At 41.2% G+C, this 20,374-nt stretch overlaps 1 protein-coding gene across 3 annotated transcripts in view; it reads right to left on the bottom strand.

Moving 5' to 3' along the window:
• Positions 1-1,057: 1,057 nt before the first annotated feature.
• Positions 1,058-20,374, bottom strand: part of TRIP11 (thyroid hormone receptor interactor 11) — a 42,808-nt gene continuing 23,491 nt past the window's right edge. For all 3 annotated transcript variants that reach the window (XM_035107268.2, XM_060272246.1, XM_035107276.2), the window contains 8 exons: positions 17,596-17,759; positions 16,361-16,464; positions 15,579-15,678; positions 7,874-7,955; positions 6,279-6,393; positions 5,690-5,815; positions 5,281-5,425; positions 1,058-3,179 (listed from right to left, as the gene is read on the bottom strand). In XM_035107268.2, coding sequence (XP_034963159.1) covers positions 2,959-3,179; positions 5,281-5,425; positions 5,690-5,815; positions 6,279-6,393; positions 7,874-7,955; positions 15,579-15,678; positions 16,361-16,464; positions 17,596-17,759 — 1,057 coding nt within the window. In that variant the 3' untranslated portion in view covers positions 1,058-2,958. The remainder of the gene's footprint in view (positions 3,180-5,280; positions 5,426-5,689; positions 5,816-6,278; positions 6,394-7,873; positions 7,956-15,578; positions 15,679-16,360; positions 16,465-17,595; positions 17,760-20,374) is intronic.

Below are 20,374 nucleotides of genomic sequence, written 5' to 3'. Positions count from 1 at the left end.
CAGTCCCGGTGGCGCGGGGCGCCAGGGCCGGCAGGGGAGGCGCTGTGCAGTGAAGCTGTGCGGAAGCCGTGCTGCGCGCTGTGAGGGCGCCGGAGCGATCTCTGCGCCTCAGCGCCCGACCTGCTTGAGACGGCCCTGCACCCATGACCATGTATCCACATGCAATAAGTAACTGATCTGTACCGCTACACTCTTCATCAGATGTGCACTTTTGATATGCACCCACATTCTGGCACAAATAGCCATAAGCATGTGCACAAGACAAAAATATTTTAACGAACTACTTGGGCCAAGGCAGTTGCATGGTTTTCAAGTTTTCTTCAGGCAAGAATAAAAGAAGTTTTTCTTTACAAAATCACTTATCTCCTACATTCCTATTGGAAGTATTGTAATAGGACAGGATATTTTGCATGCTATTATGCACTCTGTGCTGGAGCAGGGAGAGGAATGGAGTGGCGGCATCTAAATCCTATGCCAAGGAACAGTGGTTTTTAAATTATGAAACTTCCATTATAATACATTCTGATTCATTTAATAATTGAGAAGAAAAATCCCACATTCTCATCACATTCTGAGCTATTGTCTGGTTTTGTAATGATCACAAAAAACTTAAGAAATAAAAAGGAAAGCTGACATTACCAAAATGTTGAATTTTGTGCCCAATTCAATACATTGCACTGCATGAACATGAAATCACACAACCATGGCAAGAAGTACTGACATTCAAATGCAAAATCCACCATGATGTGAAACTTGCTCTGTTCTTATATCTGCTTAGTTTCATTTGTTGCATCATTAACAGTGAGCAATTTTAGGAACTATATGCTAAAGCAACCACACAGATATAAAATGTATGCAACAGAAAGAAGGCACACAACACATACAGTATTTTAAGTTTTCTTTATAGTCCATTGGAAAAACTATAGCCATTCTATAAAGTTGGTTTTTCAAGGAAAGCAATGTTTCAAGTGGCCTATAAACTCAGCATTAAGATGTGTGAAGAAACCATTTGGAAGTTTATAGATTAAGAGTTCATACACTTCCAATCCCTAACCTAGGTTTACCTTATTTGCAAAAACCCCAATCTACAAAAACAGAGTCAATGAAGAATGTTGGGGATATGAAATGTCAAAATGTAACACTTCATTATGAATATAAACTCATGAAACCTTGCCAGAGATTCACCTATATGGATTTATAATGCTATCAATAAATAGAAACAAAAGGCTTTTTGATTCATTGATTTGGCAGCTTACAGGCAACTACATATCCGTGATTCAGTCTATATTTACAGTTCAAACTGCAGGGCAAAAACTAAGATACACAGGAGATAAGGCTGTGAGTTCTAATATAGAACTTACACAAAATACCTTTCAATACCAATTATATTATTAACAATGGCAGAAAACTCACGTTTTATAGGAAAAAATGACACATTAAACAGATGTTGTGTCTCAACTTATTTTTCCAAGGTGGCAGGAACCCCTTTCATTACATGTGTCAATACACTGACACACTCAATATAAATTGTGCAAGACTGTGCAACAAAATTTACAGAATTCTACTAGTTCTTATGTAGACATATTTACACATATTTGGAATAAGCATCTTCCTTTTAAGCTTTATACATACGTTCATACTTGGAATCTTCAATCAATTCTGTAAGTATAAGCAAGCATTTCTTAAATATACATTTTGAAACATTAAAGTATTGCATATTTCAACCACACACACCATGAATATACATAGGGAATATCAGGTTGCTTATTAGTGGTCAGTCACTAAATTTTGATATGAAACAAAAAATAAAAGGAAAAATGTCCACAAACCCCTTATTGCTGATTAGTTTTGAGTTTTCATTGTTCCAAGTAGCTACTAGGAGCTAAGATACTCCAACTGAGGTGTTACCCATTAATAACATTTATGGGGTGTTAATATTCTTGCACACAACAAAAACCTGCAACTATGAATTCTCAGAGAACTTTAACAGAAGCAACTTCTTTCACGGATACCAGCCAATCCTCCATATTTAAATAAACTGGCTTTGGATTATGCAGAATTTTTGGTCAACACAATGATGATTCTGTTATCTCCAGCATTCCTAAAAAATTGACTTGGTCAGCTGATGCCATTTATTTTGGAAACCTCCTACTTGTACTTTATCCTTTCAGAAGATTGTATTGCAATACAACCTGTTCTGGCTCAAGAGAGGATACCTGACCACATGAACACATTCTAGATCAATAAAACACTGGATAATACAAAGCAGTTCCCCCCCCCCCCCCGCGCTTTATGAAGGAAGACTTTTCCAGACTGAAATGCCACGACTGGGCTCAGTATCTGAACATCAGTTCAAGGACTGGGAACATATGGCCCTAGGCTCCCTCAAAACAAACAGCAGATTGCATTTGTTTCCCCATCATTCCAGGCTCCAGAAGGCGTTGGCTGGAATCAGTGAAGTGATACTTAAATGGACCAGATGCATCCTGGATGCTGTCTGTATCCTGACACTGCACTGAATTCCTAATGTACTTGCAGCCCTTTCTAGAGAAGTTGTGTCCTTTTTATATGAAGGCACTCTATGTAACACCTCATTTGTCAAAGGAAGAAACCGCATACATGGCTGGAAAGCCTTGAACTGATTTGTTAAGTTCTCCAATGCTAACCTGTTATTTCACATGTAGATCAGCTTTTTCAATTAGAAAGTTAACTCGGCAAGCTAATATAGGAAGGGCTATTTTTCCTGTGATGGTTACAACATCCAAATATTGCTGGATTGTTCCAAACTTCACTTTTTAAGGGGCAAAGAGAAAGACACACAAAGCAACTTACAAGCAATTGAAAATGAACAAACAACTTTGTACAAAAGGCCTCTTTGCGGTATATTATATAAACTCAATTTTTCTTTCTTTCTCCTTAAAGTGCTTCTATCATTGCCATCCTTGGACCCAGAATTCTCTATTGCTTTAGCAGGTCTTTTAGTACTGCCCCACCACTAGCATCAGGTGCTACTGGCAAAGGTGTGAAAGATGGCAAAGCATCAGAAATGGGTTTCATAAGCAGATGCCCTGATCCGCCAGTTCCAAGATTCGTTGGGGTGATGAGAGGGACTGCTGCTGATCGGGGTGCAAGGAATGGATTTGCATCTGGTCTTCTGGTGGTTCCTGAGCCTGTTGCATCTGACAGAAAATGCAGTAGTAAAATTGTTGTTGTTGTTGTTATTTGTATATAAAAAAATAATTTTTACAGGAAAGTCATGGCGTAAAAGTGTCATTCTTAGAAAAACACCCTAACATAATGAGACCATACCCCCATCCATCTCCAAGTGCAGGTCATCCACCTGGGTGACCAAGGTACTGTTCCAATCCCAAAAGTACAGGTGAAACTCAGAAAATTAGAATATCGTCGAAAAGTGCATTTATTCCAGTAATGCGACTTATTATTTTTTCTTTTTCTTTTAATTTTTACAAATGCTTTCTTTTGGAAATTCCACAGCAATAAAACAAATAGTTACAATAATACAAAAATAAACATCGCTATTACATTTCATTAATTATATTCCATTTATAATTGACCCGCCTAACGAAAAATAATTACAATTACAACAAATAAAGGCTTGACATATCTTGCTTTGCATGTCATGCATCTATCTCATATATTGGTTTCACCTTTCAAGTTGCATTACTGAAATAAATGCACTTTTCAACGATATTCTAATTTTCTGAGTTTCACCTGTAGATCTGAGAAAACCTAATGAGTTGTTTTCCCCTTTCCCTCTTTCCAGGGCCCTTTCACCACAGCCACTTTCAAAGCCAGGAGGACCACTTCTTTCCCCAAGAGGAGCTGATTACTGCTGCCAACCAACAAGCTATTAAGGGTAAAGGTAAAGGGACCCCTGACCATTAGGTCCAGTCGTGACCGACTCTGGGGTTGCGCGCTCATCTCGCATTATTGGCCGAGGGAGCCGGCGTATAGCTTCCAGGTCATGTGGCCAGCATGACAAAGCCGCTTCTGGCAAACCAGAGCAGCACATGGAAACACCGCTTACCTTCCCGCTGTAGCGGTTCCTATTTATCTACTTGCATTTTGACGTGCTTTCAAACTGCTAGGTTGGCAGGAGCTGGGACCAAGCAACAGGAGCTCACTCCGTCACAGGGATTCGAACCGCCGACCTTCTGATCAGCAAGCCCTAGGCTCAGTGGTTTAACCCACAGCGCCACCTGGGTCCCAACAAGCTATTAGTTACAGCCAAAGGCTATCATCTTTCCTTTGCACTTTGAACACTGCAGACACACCCTCGTGAAAATCATGCAAACAGTAAGTGCAATGGTCTCTGGAAAAGCAACCCCACCAAAAGATAAATAAATTATCAGTTGTAATCAGATCAGTGTGGCAAGATTCTGCACACACAAAGATTTCCACCTGGAGAATTCACAATGCAGTTGCAACACCATTTTGTGTGAATTAGACCTTGTAAAGCTTTAACTACAAGCCTATGAACAGAAATATTGTTTTTCTTCTAAAAGAAGAAGAAGAAAGTCTGTCAGGAGTTAACATCAAGGTCACAGATAAATCTTTTGCTCACTGAGTGAAACCTTGAAAGAATGTATTTATGTCTGATAACCTATTCTTAATATATAAAAGAAATCTTAAAAACCCAAACAATTCTGGGATATAGAATGGGTGTCTGGTTCTATAGGACAATAATCCTGTTCCTGTGTGGACAAAGTCCCTTTGAACATTTTGTCCAGACAAGAAAACTGGGTGACTGCCAAACAAAATATGGCACCTTCAAGCAACGAGGACAAAAGGCATATAAAACATAAATTTATTTAAAAATGTAAACTTTCAAAGATAAGCTTTCAGACTGGAAATTCTCCAGCTTTACTGCAACAATTTGAAACCAAACATTCACAACGACTAAAGTTTAGTTTCAAAGTTATATCAAAAACCATATTCTGCAAGGCCTATTTAACTCATCCATCAGCATCATATAGTATTTATTTGTTGCTACATTGCAACCTGGAAATCCAGGTTAAAATTCATGGCCTTGCAGTAAAAAAAAATGGTAAGAGAACAGTGGCTTTCAGGTCACACAATGGTTATCGCTTTGCTATCCCCAGCTGTAACTTCGCAAGGAGAAAATTCTTCTTATTTTACTTGTCATCCTCCTTACACTGTGCATCCAAATAAATATAAACTTGGAAAGACAACAATCAACAAGTCATCACTCAGATTCAAAGTAACATTTTGTGTATTAGGAATATAAAAATACACTACCTGCAATGTTGCTAGAAGGACTAACAGTGGCTTTGTTGATTCCTGTTGATGCTAAAGGTTTCATGTCATGAACAGAGAGTGTTGGTGGGGGAAGAGTTGGACGGGATTCAGTTTCAAGGAACTTCACAAATAGCTCTGAGAAAGACTGAAAGGGTGGAGACAAATTAACCCCATATAAACATTTCGGGAAATAAATGATATACACCTGGCTCATCTGTTCAAGATGGTGCACAACTATCCTAGTAGCAATATGGTTCTAATTTTAACACAATCAAGTTATTTGACACTGGTTATAAAATGCAAACACCTTCAAGCCTTCTGCAAGTGTAACAATGACCTAGGTTGACAGCAGTTATAATATGGAAGTCCTGCATTTTCTATACAAAAGCAGACAATGGAAAATACTTACACTGTTGAAAACTGAGTGATGGGTTGGTCTCAGAGGTGTGTTGGGGACACTCTTTGATCCAGCACCTCCTCCACCGAACCACCCAGTCACCCACCGAGTAACACCTTTTTGATCTTCTGACAGCAACTAGAGAGCAATTTAAAACAGAAAGAAAAGGTTACAATCCACACCTACTTCTAAAACTTAGTATCAAACAGAATCTTTACTTCAATTTTATTAAAGAACAAACCAACCAAAGTTTGTTTATAAAATTTACTTGTGTAAAAATTTCAGCCAGAACAAAAACTATATACACTGAGAAAGCTACTTTCAAACAGACAATCTGGTTACGTATGTAAGAATTTAAGCCACACGATCAACATCAACAGATGTAGTCCTTTGGTCAACATTTACATTTTTGCGTGGATTTTATATTATTAAAATAATGGTAAACATTGTAACATGTTTAGAAAATATACATCTTGTTCCATTCCAGAATAGTAGATGACTGGCTGTCCCTTGTGCCTAACCCAGCAAAAGAAGACAGCATGCTAGTGTATTGATATTGCAGGAGAGGGGGGGAAATAGCAATGAGACATATCAGAATTACCTGTTCTAATTCATCCTTTTTTATTCCCAGGATACTTCCCATCAGCCTTAGCACTTCATGACGTTTATTCTTTGGGGTGTGGAAATGTCCAACGAAGAGATTCCTCATCAAGACTCTACCAAAGGGGACACAAAAGCAGTCAAAACATCGCTTGGCATTGCTAGTAACAGAGAAAAGAGAGGATGGAGCGCCTTTTCCACTCCAAAGCCTTGTTTATGGCACCCTATCATCCTGATGATTCATCAGTACAAAGAACATGAGGGGAGCCCAGTTGAAGAACCATCTCAGCCCCAGTGACAAAGGAAAAGGTAAAGGCATAAAGTGGACAGGCAAGTTAAACTCCTGAGCGAAAAGGTAAGTCAAGTTAAGCATGCATGTGAGGAAAAGGGAAGTACTGCCCAGATATTTAATTCATTAATCATCAGCTGAAGTTGAAATGAGGCCATCTTGTGGTAGGAGCTAAATCCCAAGGGGTACTCCTGTAGGAATTTACAGGTCAGGAACCTTATGGATATAGTTCCCTAGAAACACAAACTGCTGTGGCAGGGAATCCTTGTGTGACTGTAGTTAATATCAACCAGAAAGCTAAATTAAAACCTTTATTTTGGAAAGGGGGTGAAAACTAATACAGTATATAGTCCTATGCTGACCATATGACACAAGGCTGAACTGAGTATCTCTCTTTATTCTCAGGTGTGTACTTAGGGTTGGTTAAGTTGGCCCACAACAAGGGTGCAGGCCGTGTGCGTGTGTGTGTGCAAAACTCACGTCTCTCAACTCTGGTTCCAAGTGGCTAAGTGCCCACCCACCCACATGTGCATTCCCAGGTCATTCCTCCGCTGCTCTGGGTGGCTGGACAAGGCATAGAACTCTTCTGGGTGCCTCGGTGGAGGAATCTGGTCACTGACATGGGACATCACAGCAGCCCTGCAGGGGCTCCTCCCCAATTAGCCAGGTGTCACTATTAGAAGTGTGAGTGGAGTGTTCAGCAGGGCTCAGAGGGAAGAAAGATGGAGAGAGCCAGGGAGAGTTGCAGGAGAAAGAAAAGGGAGGGAGGGAGGAGGCAGAAGGGAAAGCAGTGAGCAAAGAGAGGCAGGTAGGAATATGGGACTGACGAAGACAGGAGGAAGGAAGGGAGGTAGAGCAGAGCAGACCCGACTCCAATAGCTGCTGAGGCAATGTGTGAGAGGCAACAAAAAGCAAACTTTTTGAGTTTCTGGTTCATGGTGTCTCCCTGCTTCGGAAGCACCGATACAGCTCCTTGCCAATCAGCTCATTGGGGACCCTTTTAAAAATAATCTGAATGTTCTTTAATCAATTTTTTAGTAATAAGTCAATTGAATGTCACAGCCTTAATAAAAGGGAGATAACATTAAACAAACTTTTACTCACATTAGACCCACTGAAATTAATGAACTGAGCTTAGTCATGTTCGTTTATTTCAATGGGTCTACTCTAAGTAAAACTTAATTGAATAACCACCCAGCCTGTTTTAACAATATCAGATGCCACCACAGCCATTATTTTACTGTGCCAAGCTTGTACTTCTCCAAATAACTTTACTTTCAAATTAAAAACACTTAAAAATCACTCACTTGTCCACTTTTCCTTCTGTGCTATTGATGAGGTTCATTAGCTTATTCTGTGCATCTTCTAACATTTCTTGTTTGAGTTCACCTACAGGGAAACAAACTTTTGCTATAATAATTTTATAAACAAAACCTAGCGGAAGAGTTTCTCAAAAATATGTGTTGTGCAAATATGAGTTTAGCTTCCCTTTTATCCATTCTGCTGAAAAATCATGGGTCAAAACTCTATCCCAGTCCCATTTTTCCATCCTAAAATGGAAAACCTGGGTTTTTACAATGAATCATGTTCCCTAGCTTTTGCTGATACAATAAAAGCAAGGCAAGGATTATAATGATGCCTTTTTGCTTTTTACAGTTTGAAGCAATCTGTCCAAATTTCTACACAATGAAAAGGATTATAAATTGGCACAGAGCAAATACTACGTAAGAGTTGTTTCAGAGAAACATGTGGAAAAAGCTTTACTTTTCAATTTGTGTTAAAATACCTGTCACATTACCCTGACATAGGCTGTGTTCGCAAGTCACTTCAAATGGTACACACTACTCAAAAGTTTCTACTCTGCTGTTCCCTGGCTCTTGGCCATCTTAACAACAAACCAAGGTTGGGGAGTTGTTGCTCACAGGGCAGCATGTCCAGGAATGGGGGAAAGCGAAGCAGGAGTTCTGAACAGTGTGCATCAGCATGTTGTTTGTCCATTTTAACCCACAGTTAGACACTCACTGTGATTTTATGCAACATGCAAACTGAGCCACTGTGTGGAGTAAGTCAGGGGCAGCAGGACAAATCTAAAACACATGGCTAGGAAAAACAACAACCCTCAAAGCAGTTTACAGAGAGTGTTAAGTTAGACAAATCCGGGCTTAATAAAGCAGTATATATTTGAACTCCACACACAACCCCTTTGTTCCTCTATTCATACAAGCAAGGAAATAAGCCAGGAAGCCACAATTAACAATAGCTTCACATTCAGTCCAAACTGGGAACTATGGCTAATGGTGTCCAAACAAGCTAGTGCACAAAACCATGGTTTAAAATGGACTTTTGCAAATTGGTTGAACATAACTCCCATATCAGACTGCATGAGAAGCTGCGGAGAACTGTAGCTTCCTGCTTAGCTTCCCTCTCACCCAACTGTGCTTGGGTGCACAGAAATTTTGCATATCCTGGTTGAAAAAGCTAGGATTTGATAATCCAGTCATTGTGAGTACATGTTGATTTTTTGTTTAAATAGGTCTGGTGGACTACATATATATATATATATATATATATATATATATATATATATATATATATGAAAGTTTCTTTTACAAACTACACTTACACCTATGATCAAGATTCACCATTTGAGAAGATAAAAGATTATAAGAATCAACAACCATTTGGCAGTATTTAATTAACTTTTTGGGCAACTATATAAGAATGAAGCTTTAAAACAAACTGAGTGGTGTCCCAACTAACTCACCCCAACAATTTCTGCTTGCGCAATGGAACTCCCCCACCTCCACATGCAACCTGTATCCTCCCCAAACCAGCTCTGGAGGGTTGTGAGAAACCCCAGAACAGTTTTAGGGAGCATGCAGGGGAAGTTCTGTTACACAAATGGAAATTCTTGTGCTGATGGAATGAGTTACTTGGATACTACCCACTGGATGTGCAATTAAAGAATAAAAAAATAGGCAAGGGCAATTTTAGCTAATGTTGAAGTCAGATTGAAACAAAGTACTCAATCACTCCTCTGTCTTTTCTTTGATATAAATAAAACTACAAAAGTAAAACCAGACTAGTGTATCAGACTAGGACTGCGGAGATTCAAGTTTAAATCTCCATTGGGCTATGAAGATCTCACTGAATGACCTGCGAACACCTACTATCTTTCAGCCCAACCTACATCACAGGGATGCTGCTATGATAAAAGAAGGCGGGAGTACCTCAAACTGTTTGGAAGTAAGGATGAATATAAATGAAACAAACAAAAAAAGATTTCTTGATAAATTATTGCTTTTATAAATGATATAATATTCAGCTTGATATTATACATCTACAATTAACTGCTAGGTTGTAAAATCCAAGCACCTTTTCTCCATTACTGGCTAATTCTGCCATAATATCTGTTTCTGAATATAATATGATGCAGGACAGAATAGAGCCAACTTTCAGCATGGGCTTCTGTAGACGAGATGTTTACAATGTTCTCCTGTAATCTGTTAACCATTTATGGAAATTCAAAAACCTGCATCTGGTCTTTCTTATGTTTTTCCATTAATATAATTTGTCCTGCCAAAACAATCCATTTAAAAAGCCTTTAGCAGCTTGGGCCAACAAATCTGTGTCTGGGAATGTATCTGGCCACTGTTCAACAGGACATTATATGTTTTCTTGTATAAATAAGATTTTTTAAATTCAGTCTCCTTCATTATTTTTTTATACTAGCATTCGTCATGTCTGATGGTTGGGGGAAGGGAAGGAGAGCTCCAATCCCATCCCCAACCCAACTCAATATGCACCACCACCACTTGAATTCATACTGTTAGTGTGCATTAGAGCAGGGGTAGGCAGACTTTAGGCCTGTAAAATATCCTCTTTTTTAAACAGAAACTCAAGATCTAGCAGGCAAAGCCAGGTACAAGAGACACAGAGTTAGAACAGAGTGCCCCAAAGAACATTCTGAGCATAGGAATTTGTTTTCGGTACCCAGACTGAACTGAGCTCATAGTCCTTCCTTTCACATATAAGTCTGCTCCCGGTTACCCCAAATTTTCTTCATTTCAGAATCGTTATTTAAAGAGGGAAATGTGCCTGCTGTTCCCAACTGCTAAACAACTGAGAGTCAGAAATCCTTGCTAATCTAACAAATCATTCAGAGATCTACCAAGAGATCCTGATCTGCTTTGTTCTCCATCCTTCCTTCTGCAGACATTCTCTCTTGTCTGTATGACACTCCTTGTGGCACAATTGCCAAAATGTTTACTATCACTGCTAAGCTAGCTACCTAGGAAAAATTTCTTCAACCCTGTACCAATCCTTACCCACCATTCCACAAAAGGTAAAGGGTAAAGATGGTCTGCAACTTCTTCTACCTACTATACTGACAGCCATTTTAAAAAAAGAAAGAATGCGAGAGTGAAAAGTAAGAGGTGCAGAATTCTTCTATCCCCAGCCGTCTCATCCATCTGAAGCCACTGCTACAAGCATAGTCAAACCTAGTTCTAGCTCCTGTTCAATTCAAACTGACCAAGTGTGCTAAGAAAGATAGAAGCGTCCAGAAAATAATGCTCTTCCCTTCTGGCAGATGGCAGCTGCTGACAGGCAGATTAGGAAGAGAATTTCCCCTTCCCCTATTGCTGTGCTGTCTTCTTCCATCATCACTGGGGTAGTTTTGCCCCTGCCCAATGCAGTGCTTTACTTTTCTCCGGAAGGAACAAATTTACAAAGAACGAAACATTTACTTATCTGGTATAAGGTCATGGCATACGCTCAAGTACACCATTGGGTAATATCATATTCTGAAGCAAGAAGCAGGCTTTGCCTCTCTCTTTAGACTGAAGATCTTTTACTTTCTTGCAGAATGCAGTAGCATCACTGAGAATTCTCAGTGCTTATCTGCATAACCCTTCTCAGTGTTCTATTTCTCATTCACAGTAGGGTGATGCAGGGTGCTGACAAGAGAGTAATAAAGATAGGGAATGCTGGGAACTAGTTATTATACGCATAATTATTCAGCCTTGAAGGTTAATGGGTGAGACTCTACTCTTCTTGTGGCTTTTGAATTCTAAACTTAAATTAACAGTAGTCTCCTCCTACTATATGGGTACAGAACAGCACCTGGATACTGGACTGATCAAAAGATTTCATTGCTCAGGCAGATAATCATGTTGTATGTTTAAAACCTTTAAGTTTATCAGCACAAAAAAGTGTTTTGCCTTCCCCCTACTTTCCATCATTTAATGAACTGCTTGGAGAAGGACTTGGTGAACTTTAATTAAAACGATACTTTTAGTTCTTTCAAAAGCTACTCAATCAATTCCTTGCAGAACCCTGCAGTAAGATATGTGTAGTACTAGGCAGCAACTTTTACCATGGGCAACACTTTGGGTTCCTATTGGAAGATGCTGCAGGTATATAGCAAATGGAACATAGGAACTATTTTGCCAGTATTTGCCCCCCAGTTGCTGCAGGGTTAGGGCAGTGGCAATCTTCATTCCTTCCCTGGTTAACAAATGGCATCATAATGGTATAAAATAAGCTGCCACCGACAAAGTTATTTCACTGAATATTTGACCAGCCAGCCAATTTAGTTTACTATCTGATTACAGCAAGAAGTTGTGTGTGCCAATTCCAACAGGGCATTTCAAAAGGTAAAAAGGGGGAATAAACACTTTGATATTTGGTTGCAAGATGCAGTGTGTGCTTTACGTGACATTATCCTACTTCAGCTATAAAAATCCAGACTGCAGTCACACAGCTGGAATTTAGGGCAATGTTTATATAACCAAGGGGTAAATATAATAGTTTTCTTGCAATGTGGCTGCTGATTTGCCATGGCCAAATTTCTTTATACCCTCCATAACCACTAATAGAAGAGGAAGGTGAAGTCTTTTAGTCTGTTAAAAAACAAAACTTCAAACATATGATGAATCCTCTAAGAGCTTTTATATCTTTTGAGATTCCTTTCCTAACTGGGAAGTATGATTGTAAAAATTACAGTTACATTTCTCCCCCTGCCCCCTCCCCAAATGAAGAGCAAAGAAAACAACCAGACAATGCGGCAGAGAGACTAGTGTGAACTGGAGGATATTCTCTCCTGAAGACATTCCAAATTCAGCATCTCAACACTGATTAAAAATATAAAAATATAAAATTTGGAGCATCTTTAATGGTCATCAGCCCTGAGCCATCAGGAATAAGGTAGGCTACAAACTGAAACGAAGATCAAGTGCTTAACACTCTCACCCAGCTTAATAGATACTGCAGCAGCATCTTTGCACAGCCTTGCTCACAGGACTGATGTGATTTGCATGGGGACTACCTTGCGTGAACCAATCTCCAGAAATGTGCACAAGTGCTACTACCTTTAGGTCGTGCCTTGTTACTCAGAGACATTCAAAAGAGCAGGCCACAGGGACCTGACAGAACTCCAAGGGCTATTTTTGCAAATCCAATGGTTAATTGAGCATCACATTAAAATAAAAAAGTAACTCCCCATAACATGAAAGCAGAAGGGAGACACAATTATAGATTTGCATGATGAAGGATCCATAGGGTTTGGCAGTATGTTTGGATTGGCTGATGATATTAATTCTCCAGCACGTATTATGAGAAGTGTCTATTAAGGCACGACTAAGTTATAAATAATTTTCCCACAAAAAGAGCCTTAATTACGTTTTGCTAAAATAGAAGTCCCTATTAATACCATTGGGCTGTCCTATCAAGAAACCATTAATCTTAAACTGGCTTATATTTCATTTCAAATTCTGTCACAAGGCAAAAACGAAAGAAAAAAAGAAAGAAAAAAGGTTTCTCCTGGCAAATCCTTCTACTGTCTGGCCAAGTTGCGTGTTAAAGAAAATACATTACAAAAGCATTTAATCAAAACTTTGGAGTGCTTACCAGGCCCCCCCCCCCCGGAAGTTTACATTGTAAGCAAACCCAACATGAGATTCTGTAGACTGGATTTATGCGTACAAGGCACAGCAGGGAAAGAGGGCACCTTAATTTTACAATTTACATTATTGTTGGCACGTGAGTGAATTTGTAAGCAAATCAGAGGATCTAATTGTTTTTGGAAAAGCGAATTCATGAGCCCTCTCTGGAGAAAAACAGCATTTAACTTCATTGTGGCTCCACACTACTTAGTAACATAGCACACATACAAATATATAGCTTATATGCCAAAATGGCTTCTACACTAGGCTTTAAAGTGCTGAAAACATTTTTGTGCATATTAGCTCAGTAATCTTTGCAACTCTGTAAGGTAGGCCATTTATTATTATCCCCATAAATCTCCTATTTTGATTCTGCTCATAGTTTGTTCAAAAAAAAGGTCCGTGATATTCCACTGCTGTTTAGCTATGGAGGGGGCCTACAGCCAAGACAAGTATGGCATCTCTGGAATATAGTCCACTGTTGTTATCAGGGACTGCACATGTTCAAGTGAATATAGCTAAGGAAATATATAGTAATTTATTATTTATACCCCGCCCATCCAGGGAAACTGGAAAAACAAGAGCCAAACCAGAGACTACAAATCAGGTGAAGTCATGGCAGGTCGTCAGTCTCTCCTCTCTGTTCATACACACAACACAGCATGTGAATACCCCAATCCCTTCTCTACAATTACACAATGCTCCAGTATGCTCATTCTGACAATGAAACTTTTCTCTCCCTGGGAATGTTGGTCCCATTTGGGAACCTTCCACCTTCCAGGCAGGTATTAGTTGAACCACTTGCAATTTAGTTGAATGACTGATTTAAAAGTAAGAACTTTGAATTCTCTTAACATGAGGAATATAGGATAATACAGATCCAAAGCCTTGTGTGATTGGAAAGGCACTTCCTTTGTGCAGTGTTCTCCATGCTGCCTGCCATTCCAACTCCTGGGGCCTGAATCCCATGTCATTTCAGAGGCACCCTTGGCCTTCAAAAGCAGACTTCCAGGGGTCACAGGAGGCTGCAGTGGAAGAGGACTCAGAAAGCCTGTTGCATGACTGGAACTCCACTGGTGTTTTCCTAGACTGAATCACCAAACTGGCTAAAAGTTCACCCTTGCAATGTTGTTGAATTTCTGACAAACTTTTCTGTTGAGTAGTTCAGAGTAAGATTTATGTTCGGGTGCACACAAAAATGGCTGTATATGTATACCGGTATGTACGTATATGATATAGAGCTGCATTTGGAACTCTATCTAGTACACCACCAAAAAATGATCTACAGTAGAGCATTAGCTTGTATTTGTTCCTTCTTCCACTTGCCCAGGAACCTGTGTGTTTTACCTTACGATGGAGAGAGAACCGGTAAGCAGCTGGCTTTAGTATCTCCAGAGATGCAGATTAAAAACTGGTGAGGAGGGGGTGAAGCCATATGTCTGCATTTGGCAAAAGTTTAAGGGCTGCATCCAATGCTGCACCAGTGGGGTTCCACTGGTACAACAAGATTGACGTTTCCTTTCCTCCCACCCCGATTCTGCTCCAGAGCGTCCCCTAACCCTCTAGAGTTGGTTTTGAGGGTGCATGGGAGGTTGAAGGGGACAAAAGATGAAGAAGCTCCATTGCATGCAGCACAGTCCACTGCACCGGTGGAGCCGCAGTGTTGATGGAATGTGAGAGAAGGAAGCAGACATACAAGTGAGGCTCTGCTAGGTGTTATGCAGGCTTCGGTTTGCGCCAAGGCCTCCTGTTTACCATCTAGCCCAGGCATCCCCAAACTTTGGCCCTCCAGATGTTTTGGACTACAATTCCCATCATCCCTGACCACTGGTCCTGTTAGCTAGGGATCATGGGAGTTGTAGGCCAAAACATCTGGAGGGCCACAGTTTGGGGATGCCTGATCTAGCCTGATGAAGAATTTTGGAGGTCTTGAAAGCTTGCACACTGTTTTGCGACATTTTTGTTGGCCTAGTAAAAGGCACTGCCCCCAAAATGCATTTTGTAATTTTTCTTATAGGCCAACAAAGATACCTTCCGGTTTTGGTGCATTGCTACCAAATTCTGTTACCTTGTTTTTTAAGGTCCTCAATTTGATCCTCTTTAAGATCTAGCTGCTCTGCTAGCCTTGATGCAGATTGTAATGCTGCGTTTGCTTCCTCCAGGTTTTCCTGTAAGATGAGGTAGATCATCATAGCAACCATATACTGTGATAACTATGCTACCAATACAGCAGAACAGAGTTTATAATCAGGCTAGCCAAATGGATTAAACACATACATACCAGTATAACTCAGGTCAAACTTTTTAAAGTTTCCTTTAAGCATTATATTCCTTGAGTGATGCCACCAAAATGGGTGAATTCTTACCATATGTGATTAATAGAGCTGAACGTAATTTCTGGCATCTTACTAAGAACTCTGGGTCTTGTATTCTACACCTGCTGGGACGGCCTTAAATAGTTCACTTCACCTCACTGCATGGTAGGGCTGACCCTTTATTTATATAAAATTGTGACTGCAGTTTGATTTACTGCAGGTCTACCACCTATTTTCAAACTCTCAAGGCATACACCTTTCCAAAAATCATGTTCCTCCCCTATGGGAAGAATTTTGGTCTTGGCATGCAGAAAATATTTAACAGCATGATCAGGCAGATTCTATTCCTCTCTCAAATCCTTTCCCCCAATATTTCCTCATACCTTTCTATAGAAATAATCTAGTATCTTATTTCTGCTGCCTTCCACCCTTTCCCATCTGTCCGCTGCTGTCCGCTGCTGCTGTGGTTATTTTGCCATGCCAGTTAAAAGTTAAAAGAAACGAGGCTGCATTATAGAACCATTTCAAACATTACCTGCAATGAAACTACTTTATCTTCTAGTTGCTCTGTTTTTTTCTTCCATTCTTCAGTCTGCCTTTGGTGTTTATGTAGCTCGGCTGAATACATAGCTTTCTCTTCTAAAAATAAAATACAGTATGTACTTTTATTTTTATATATGTACTAGCTGGCCTGGCCACGCGTTGCTGTGGGTCATCCCTGTGACTGCCCCCACTCTGTCCCGACCCAATACCTATTCTGCCCCCTCCCCCCACCCCCAGTTCATCCCTGTGACTATCCCCACCCTGTCCCGACCCATGAGCCATCGCTCCCCGTCCTTACCCCATCCCCTGGCACATCCCTGTGACTGGTCCCAGTCCCCACCCTGTACCCCCCTCCTTCTCCCACCCTGGCTCATCCTTGTGACTGCCCTACCCACCCACCCCTGCGCATCCCTGCAATTCCCCCGGTTCCGGTGTCGGTGTATCCTGGCCTGTATGTCAGGTAATCGGCATTGGGGGGGGGGAGGCAACGGCGGGGTGTGTGGTTGTTTTCGGCCTGGGCTGCCTTGCTTGGTTTTTGCAGCAGCAACGAGGTGTGGTTTGTGGCAGCGGCAGCAGCGGGTGGCTCAGGGTTGCTGTGTCGTGGGCGGGTGGGGTTTGGGCAGCGGCGGCAGCGGTGACCGTTGGGCCTGGCCTGCCTTGTGGGGTTGTTGTAGTGCCGGCGGGGTCCGGTTTGTGGCAGCGGAAACAGGGGGCTGGGTTGGCTCGTGGGGTGCGTGCGGCGGCGGTGGGGGTCGGGCTGTCTCCCACAGTCTGCCTTTAAGGGGTATTGGCCGTTTTGGTGGTTATAGCCTGTCTGGGGGTGACATCATGATTTGGCCCTGCCCTCGGAGACACAGCTTCTGACTTCTTTTTCCCAGCATGCACTTTAGGGCGAGTTGTGAGTTCTGGAACACGGGGTTTGGGGTTTTTTACCTGGTGTAGGTGTGACATCTGTCTAAGGAAACAGTATGGGGTCACTCTCATATTCACATGGGATGTTGTGTCCAAATTTGAACGCAATCGGTCAAGGGGTTTCGGAGAAAAGTGGAGACACACCCACATGCCCAGTTTACATTTTTATATATATAGATGTATGTATGTATGCATTTTAAAAAATAGAAGCCTAATTATGAAGAGCAGATACCTGGGAGAATAGCTCAGTTTTATCACCAAAATACTATTAACTATATTTTTTAAATAAGCTAGTATAAATGCAAGTTAACTTACCCTGCTGAAACTGCTCTAGCACCATCTGCAGGTTGGCCAGGGACACAGCATACTGTTTCACTTGGTCTTGAGAAATTGTTAGCTGCAAGACAGTTTCATCTCTCTGCCTGGTAACAAAGTTCAACTGCTCTTGCAAGGATTCCACCTGCATGCTAGCCTGGTGGCTTGAAGTAAAATATGTAAAATCAACCAAGTTATTTGAAAAACACACACCAAAAAACCCTTAACTTCTGCTGCCCCTGGATCTTTCAGGGGTCTGGATATTTGGCAGTTGTCACCTCGGCTTCAAAATATAAACATGAAATCAGTTCCTGCAGATGTTATTTGCAGGAAGAAGAGCTTACAATTTTCTTCTTTCTTTCGAAAAAGTTTTAAAGAAGTTAATCAAATTTTGTTGTTAGACTGTTATTAGAAAAACAAACTACTCTCTTCTGGAAGCAATTCTAGCTATATATAGGTATTTCATTCTCTTCAGACTTATTATAACCCAGGGGAAAAGAGGGATTAAACTCGCAGAGGTCAGCAAACTTTTTCAGCAGGGGGCCGGTCCACTGTCCCTCAGAACTTGTGGGGGGCCGGACTATATTTTGAAAAAAAAAATGAACGAATTCCTATGCCCCACAAATAACCCAGAGATGCATTTTAAATAAAAGCACACATTCTACTCATGTAAAAACACCAGGCAGGCCCCACAAATAACCCAGAGATGCATTTTAAATAAAGGGACAGATTCTATTCATGTAAAAACATGCTGATTCCCGGACCGTCTGCGGGCCGGATTTAGAAGGTGATTGGGCCGCATCCGGCCCCCGGGCCTTAGTTTGGGGACCCCCAGATTAAAGTGACATCACTCAACAGAAATGCCAGTTTTTATAGTCAAATATTAAATAAATTATGAGATACTAAGCTGGGCTCTAAAGAAGCAAGTGTATTGTCAGTTAAATGTTTTTTCTTTTCTTGGATTGTTTCGATTGTATACTTTATGGAAAATACAAATAAAGGTACAAATTTTAAAGGGCCAATGAGAAAGCAAGTGCTTTGCCACTTGTATGTTTCTGCTATTTGAATGAGGAAGTCGAGAAGTCCGTAACAGCTCAGCTGCATCAAACCAACAGGGACAGTAAAGGCTAGCATCCTGCTTCTTTCAATGGCCAGCTGAGAACTTCCAGGACAAGAAAAAGGGTATGGAGGCAATGGTCCTCTCTTCCTATTGCTCCTCAACAACCAGCAGTCAGATGTGATTCACCTCTTAAGATGGAGGTTCCACTTAGCTCCTTTTCAAATAATCTAGCCAGTGACCATCGGCAAGTATTCCATAAATGAGGTCTGTTGCTTTCTTTGATCCATCCTGATCCATCAGCCAATCACTTTCATTGTCAGGCCGCAAGTTCTAGTGCTATGAAGGAAAATCCCCTTTTGCTCTCTATTTTCTCCACACCATTTTATAAAACCTCTTTCATGTTCTCTGTCTAATCTGAAAGCCTCCAGCACTTATAGCCTTTCTTGTGCTTTACCACATGTATAGATCAAGCAAGGCCCTTCAGGTCCCACCCTAAAGAATAAAACACCTCTCTCTACCAGGCATTAAGGTATGAATTATCCTATTATTGATGCACCATCTAGTTAAGGGGTTGTCAACCTGGTCCCTACCGCCCACTAGTGGGCGTTTCAGGATTCCAGGTGGGCGGTAGGGGGGTCCAGGGTACAAGCTGAATCCTCCTTCCACTGAGCACTGGTGGGCGGTAAGGAAATTTTACCATCAAGAAAGATGTGTTAGTGGGCGGTAGGTATAAAAACGTTGACGACCCGTGATCTAGTTGAAAATATCAGGACTTTCACCCAACCCTGTTTCGAATTCCCTTGCAAACCATTTCTTTCCCCCTTTCTTTTTCAGGCATTACCCTAATTATAAGCTCTTCTGGGCACCAGCATTCCCTTTTGCCTTTAGAGAAGGAGGGAAGGCAGGCAGAAAGGATGGAATAATATGAATGATAAAAATGTATGAGCGGGCCCTATGTTGCAGTTAAAAGTCTGAGCATGGTGACTGTAGTATAGGTAAAGGGTAAAGGGACACATGACCATTAGGTCCTGTTGTGACCAACTCTGGGGTTGCGGCGCTCATCTCGCGTTATTGGCCAAGGGTTCTGTCTTGGGCCCAGTCTTATTCAACATCTTTATCAATGACTTGGATGATGGGCTTGAGGGCATCCTGAGCAAGTTTGCAGACGACACCAAATTGGGAGGGGTGGCTAATACCCCAGAGGACAGGATCACACTTCAAAATGACCTTAACAGATTAGACAACTGGGCCAAAGCAAACAAGATAAATTTTAACAAGGAGAAATGTAAGGTACTGTTGTTGTTGTTGTTGTTTAGTCGTTTAGTCGTGTCCGACTCTTCGTGACCCCATGGACCATAGCACGCCAGGCACTCCGGTCTTCCACTGCCTCCCGCAGTTTGGTCAAACTCATGTTCGTAGCTTCGAGAACACTGTCCAACCATCTCGTCCTCTGTCGTCCCCTTCTCCTAGTGCCCTCAATCTTTCCCAACATCAGGGTCTTTTCCAAGGATTCTTCTCTTCTCATGAGGTGGCCAAAGTATTGGAGCCTCAGCTTCACGATCTGTCCTTCCAGGGAGCACTCAGGGCTGATTTCCTTAAGAATGGATAGGTTTGATCTTCTAGCAGTCCATGGGACTCTCAAGAGTCTCCTCCAGCACCATAATTCAAAAGCATCAATTCTTCGGCGATCAGCCTTCTTTATGGTCCAGCTCTCACTTC

This window comes from Zootoca vivipara, chromosome 1 (genome assembly GCF_963506605.1).
Source record: "Zootoca vivipara chromosome 1, rZooViv1.1, whole genome shotgun sequence".
Lineage (NCBI taxonomy): Eukaryota > Metazoa > Chordata > Lepidosauria > Squamata > Lacertidae > Zootoca > Zootoca vivipara.
Note: the sequence above shows the minus strand (reverse complement) of the source record. Positions and strands in the feature narration are given on the sequence as shown.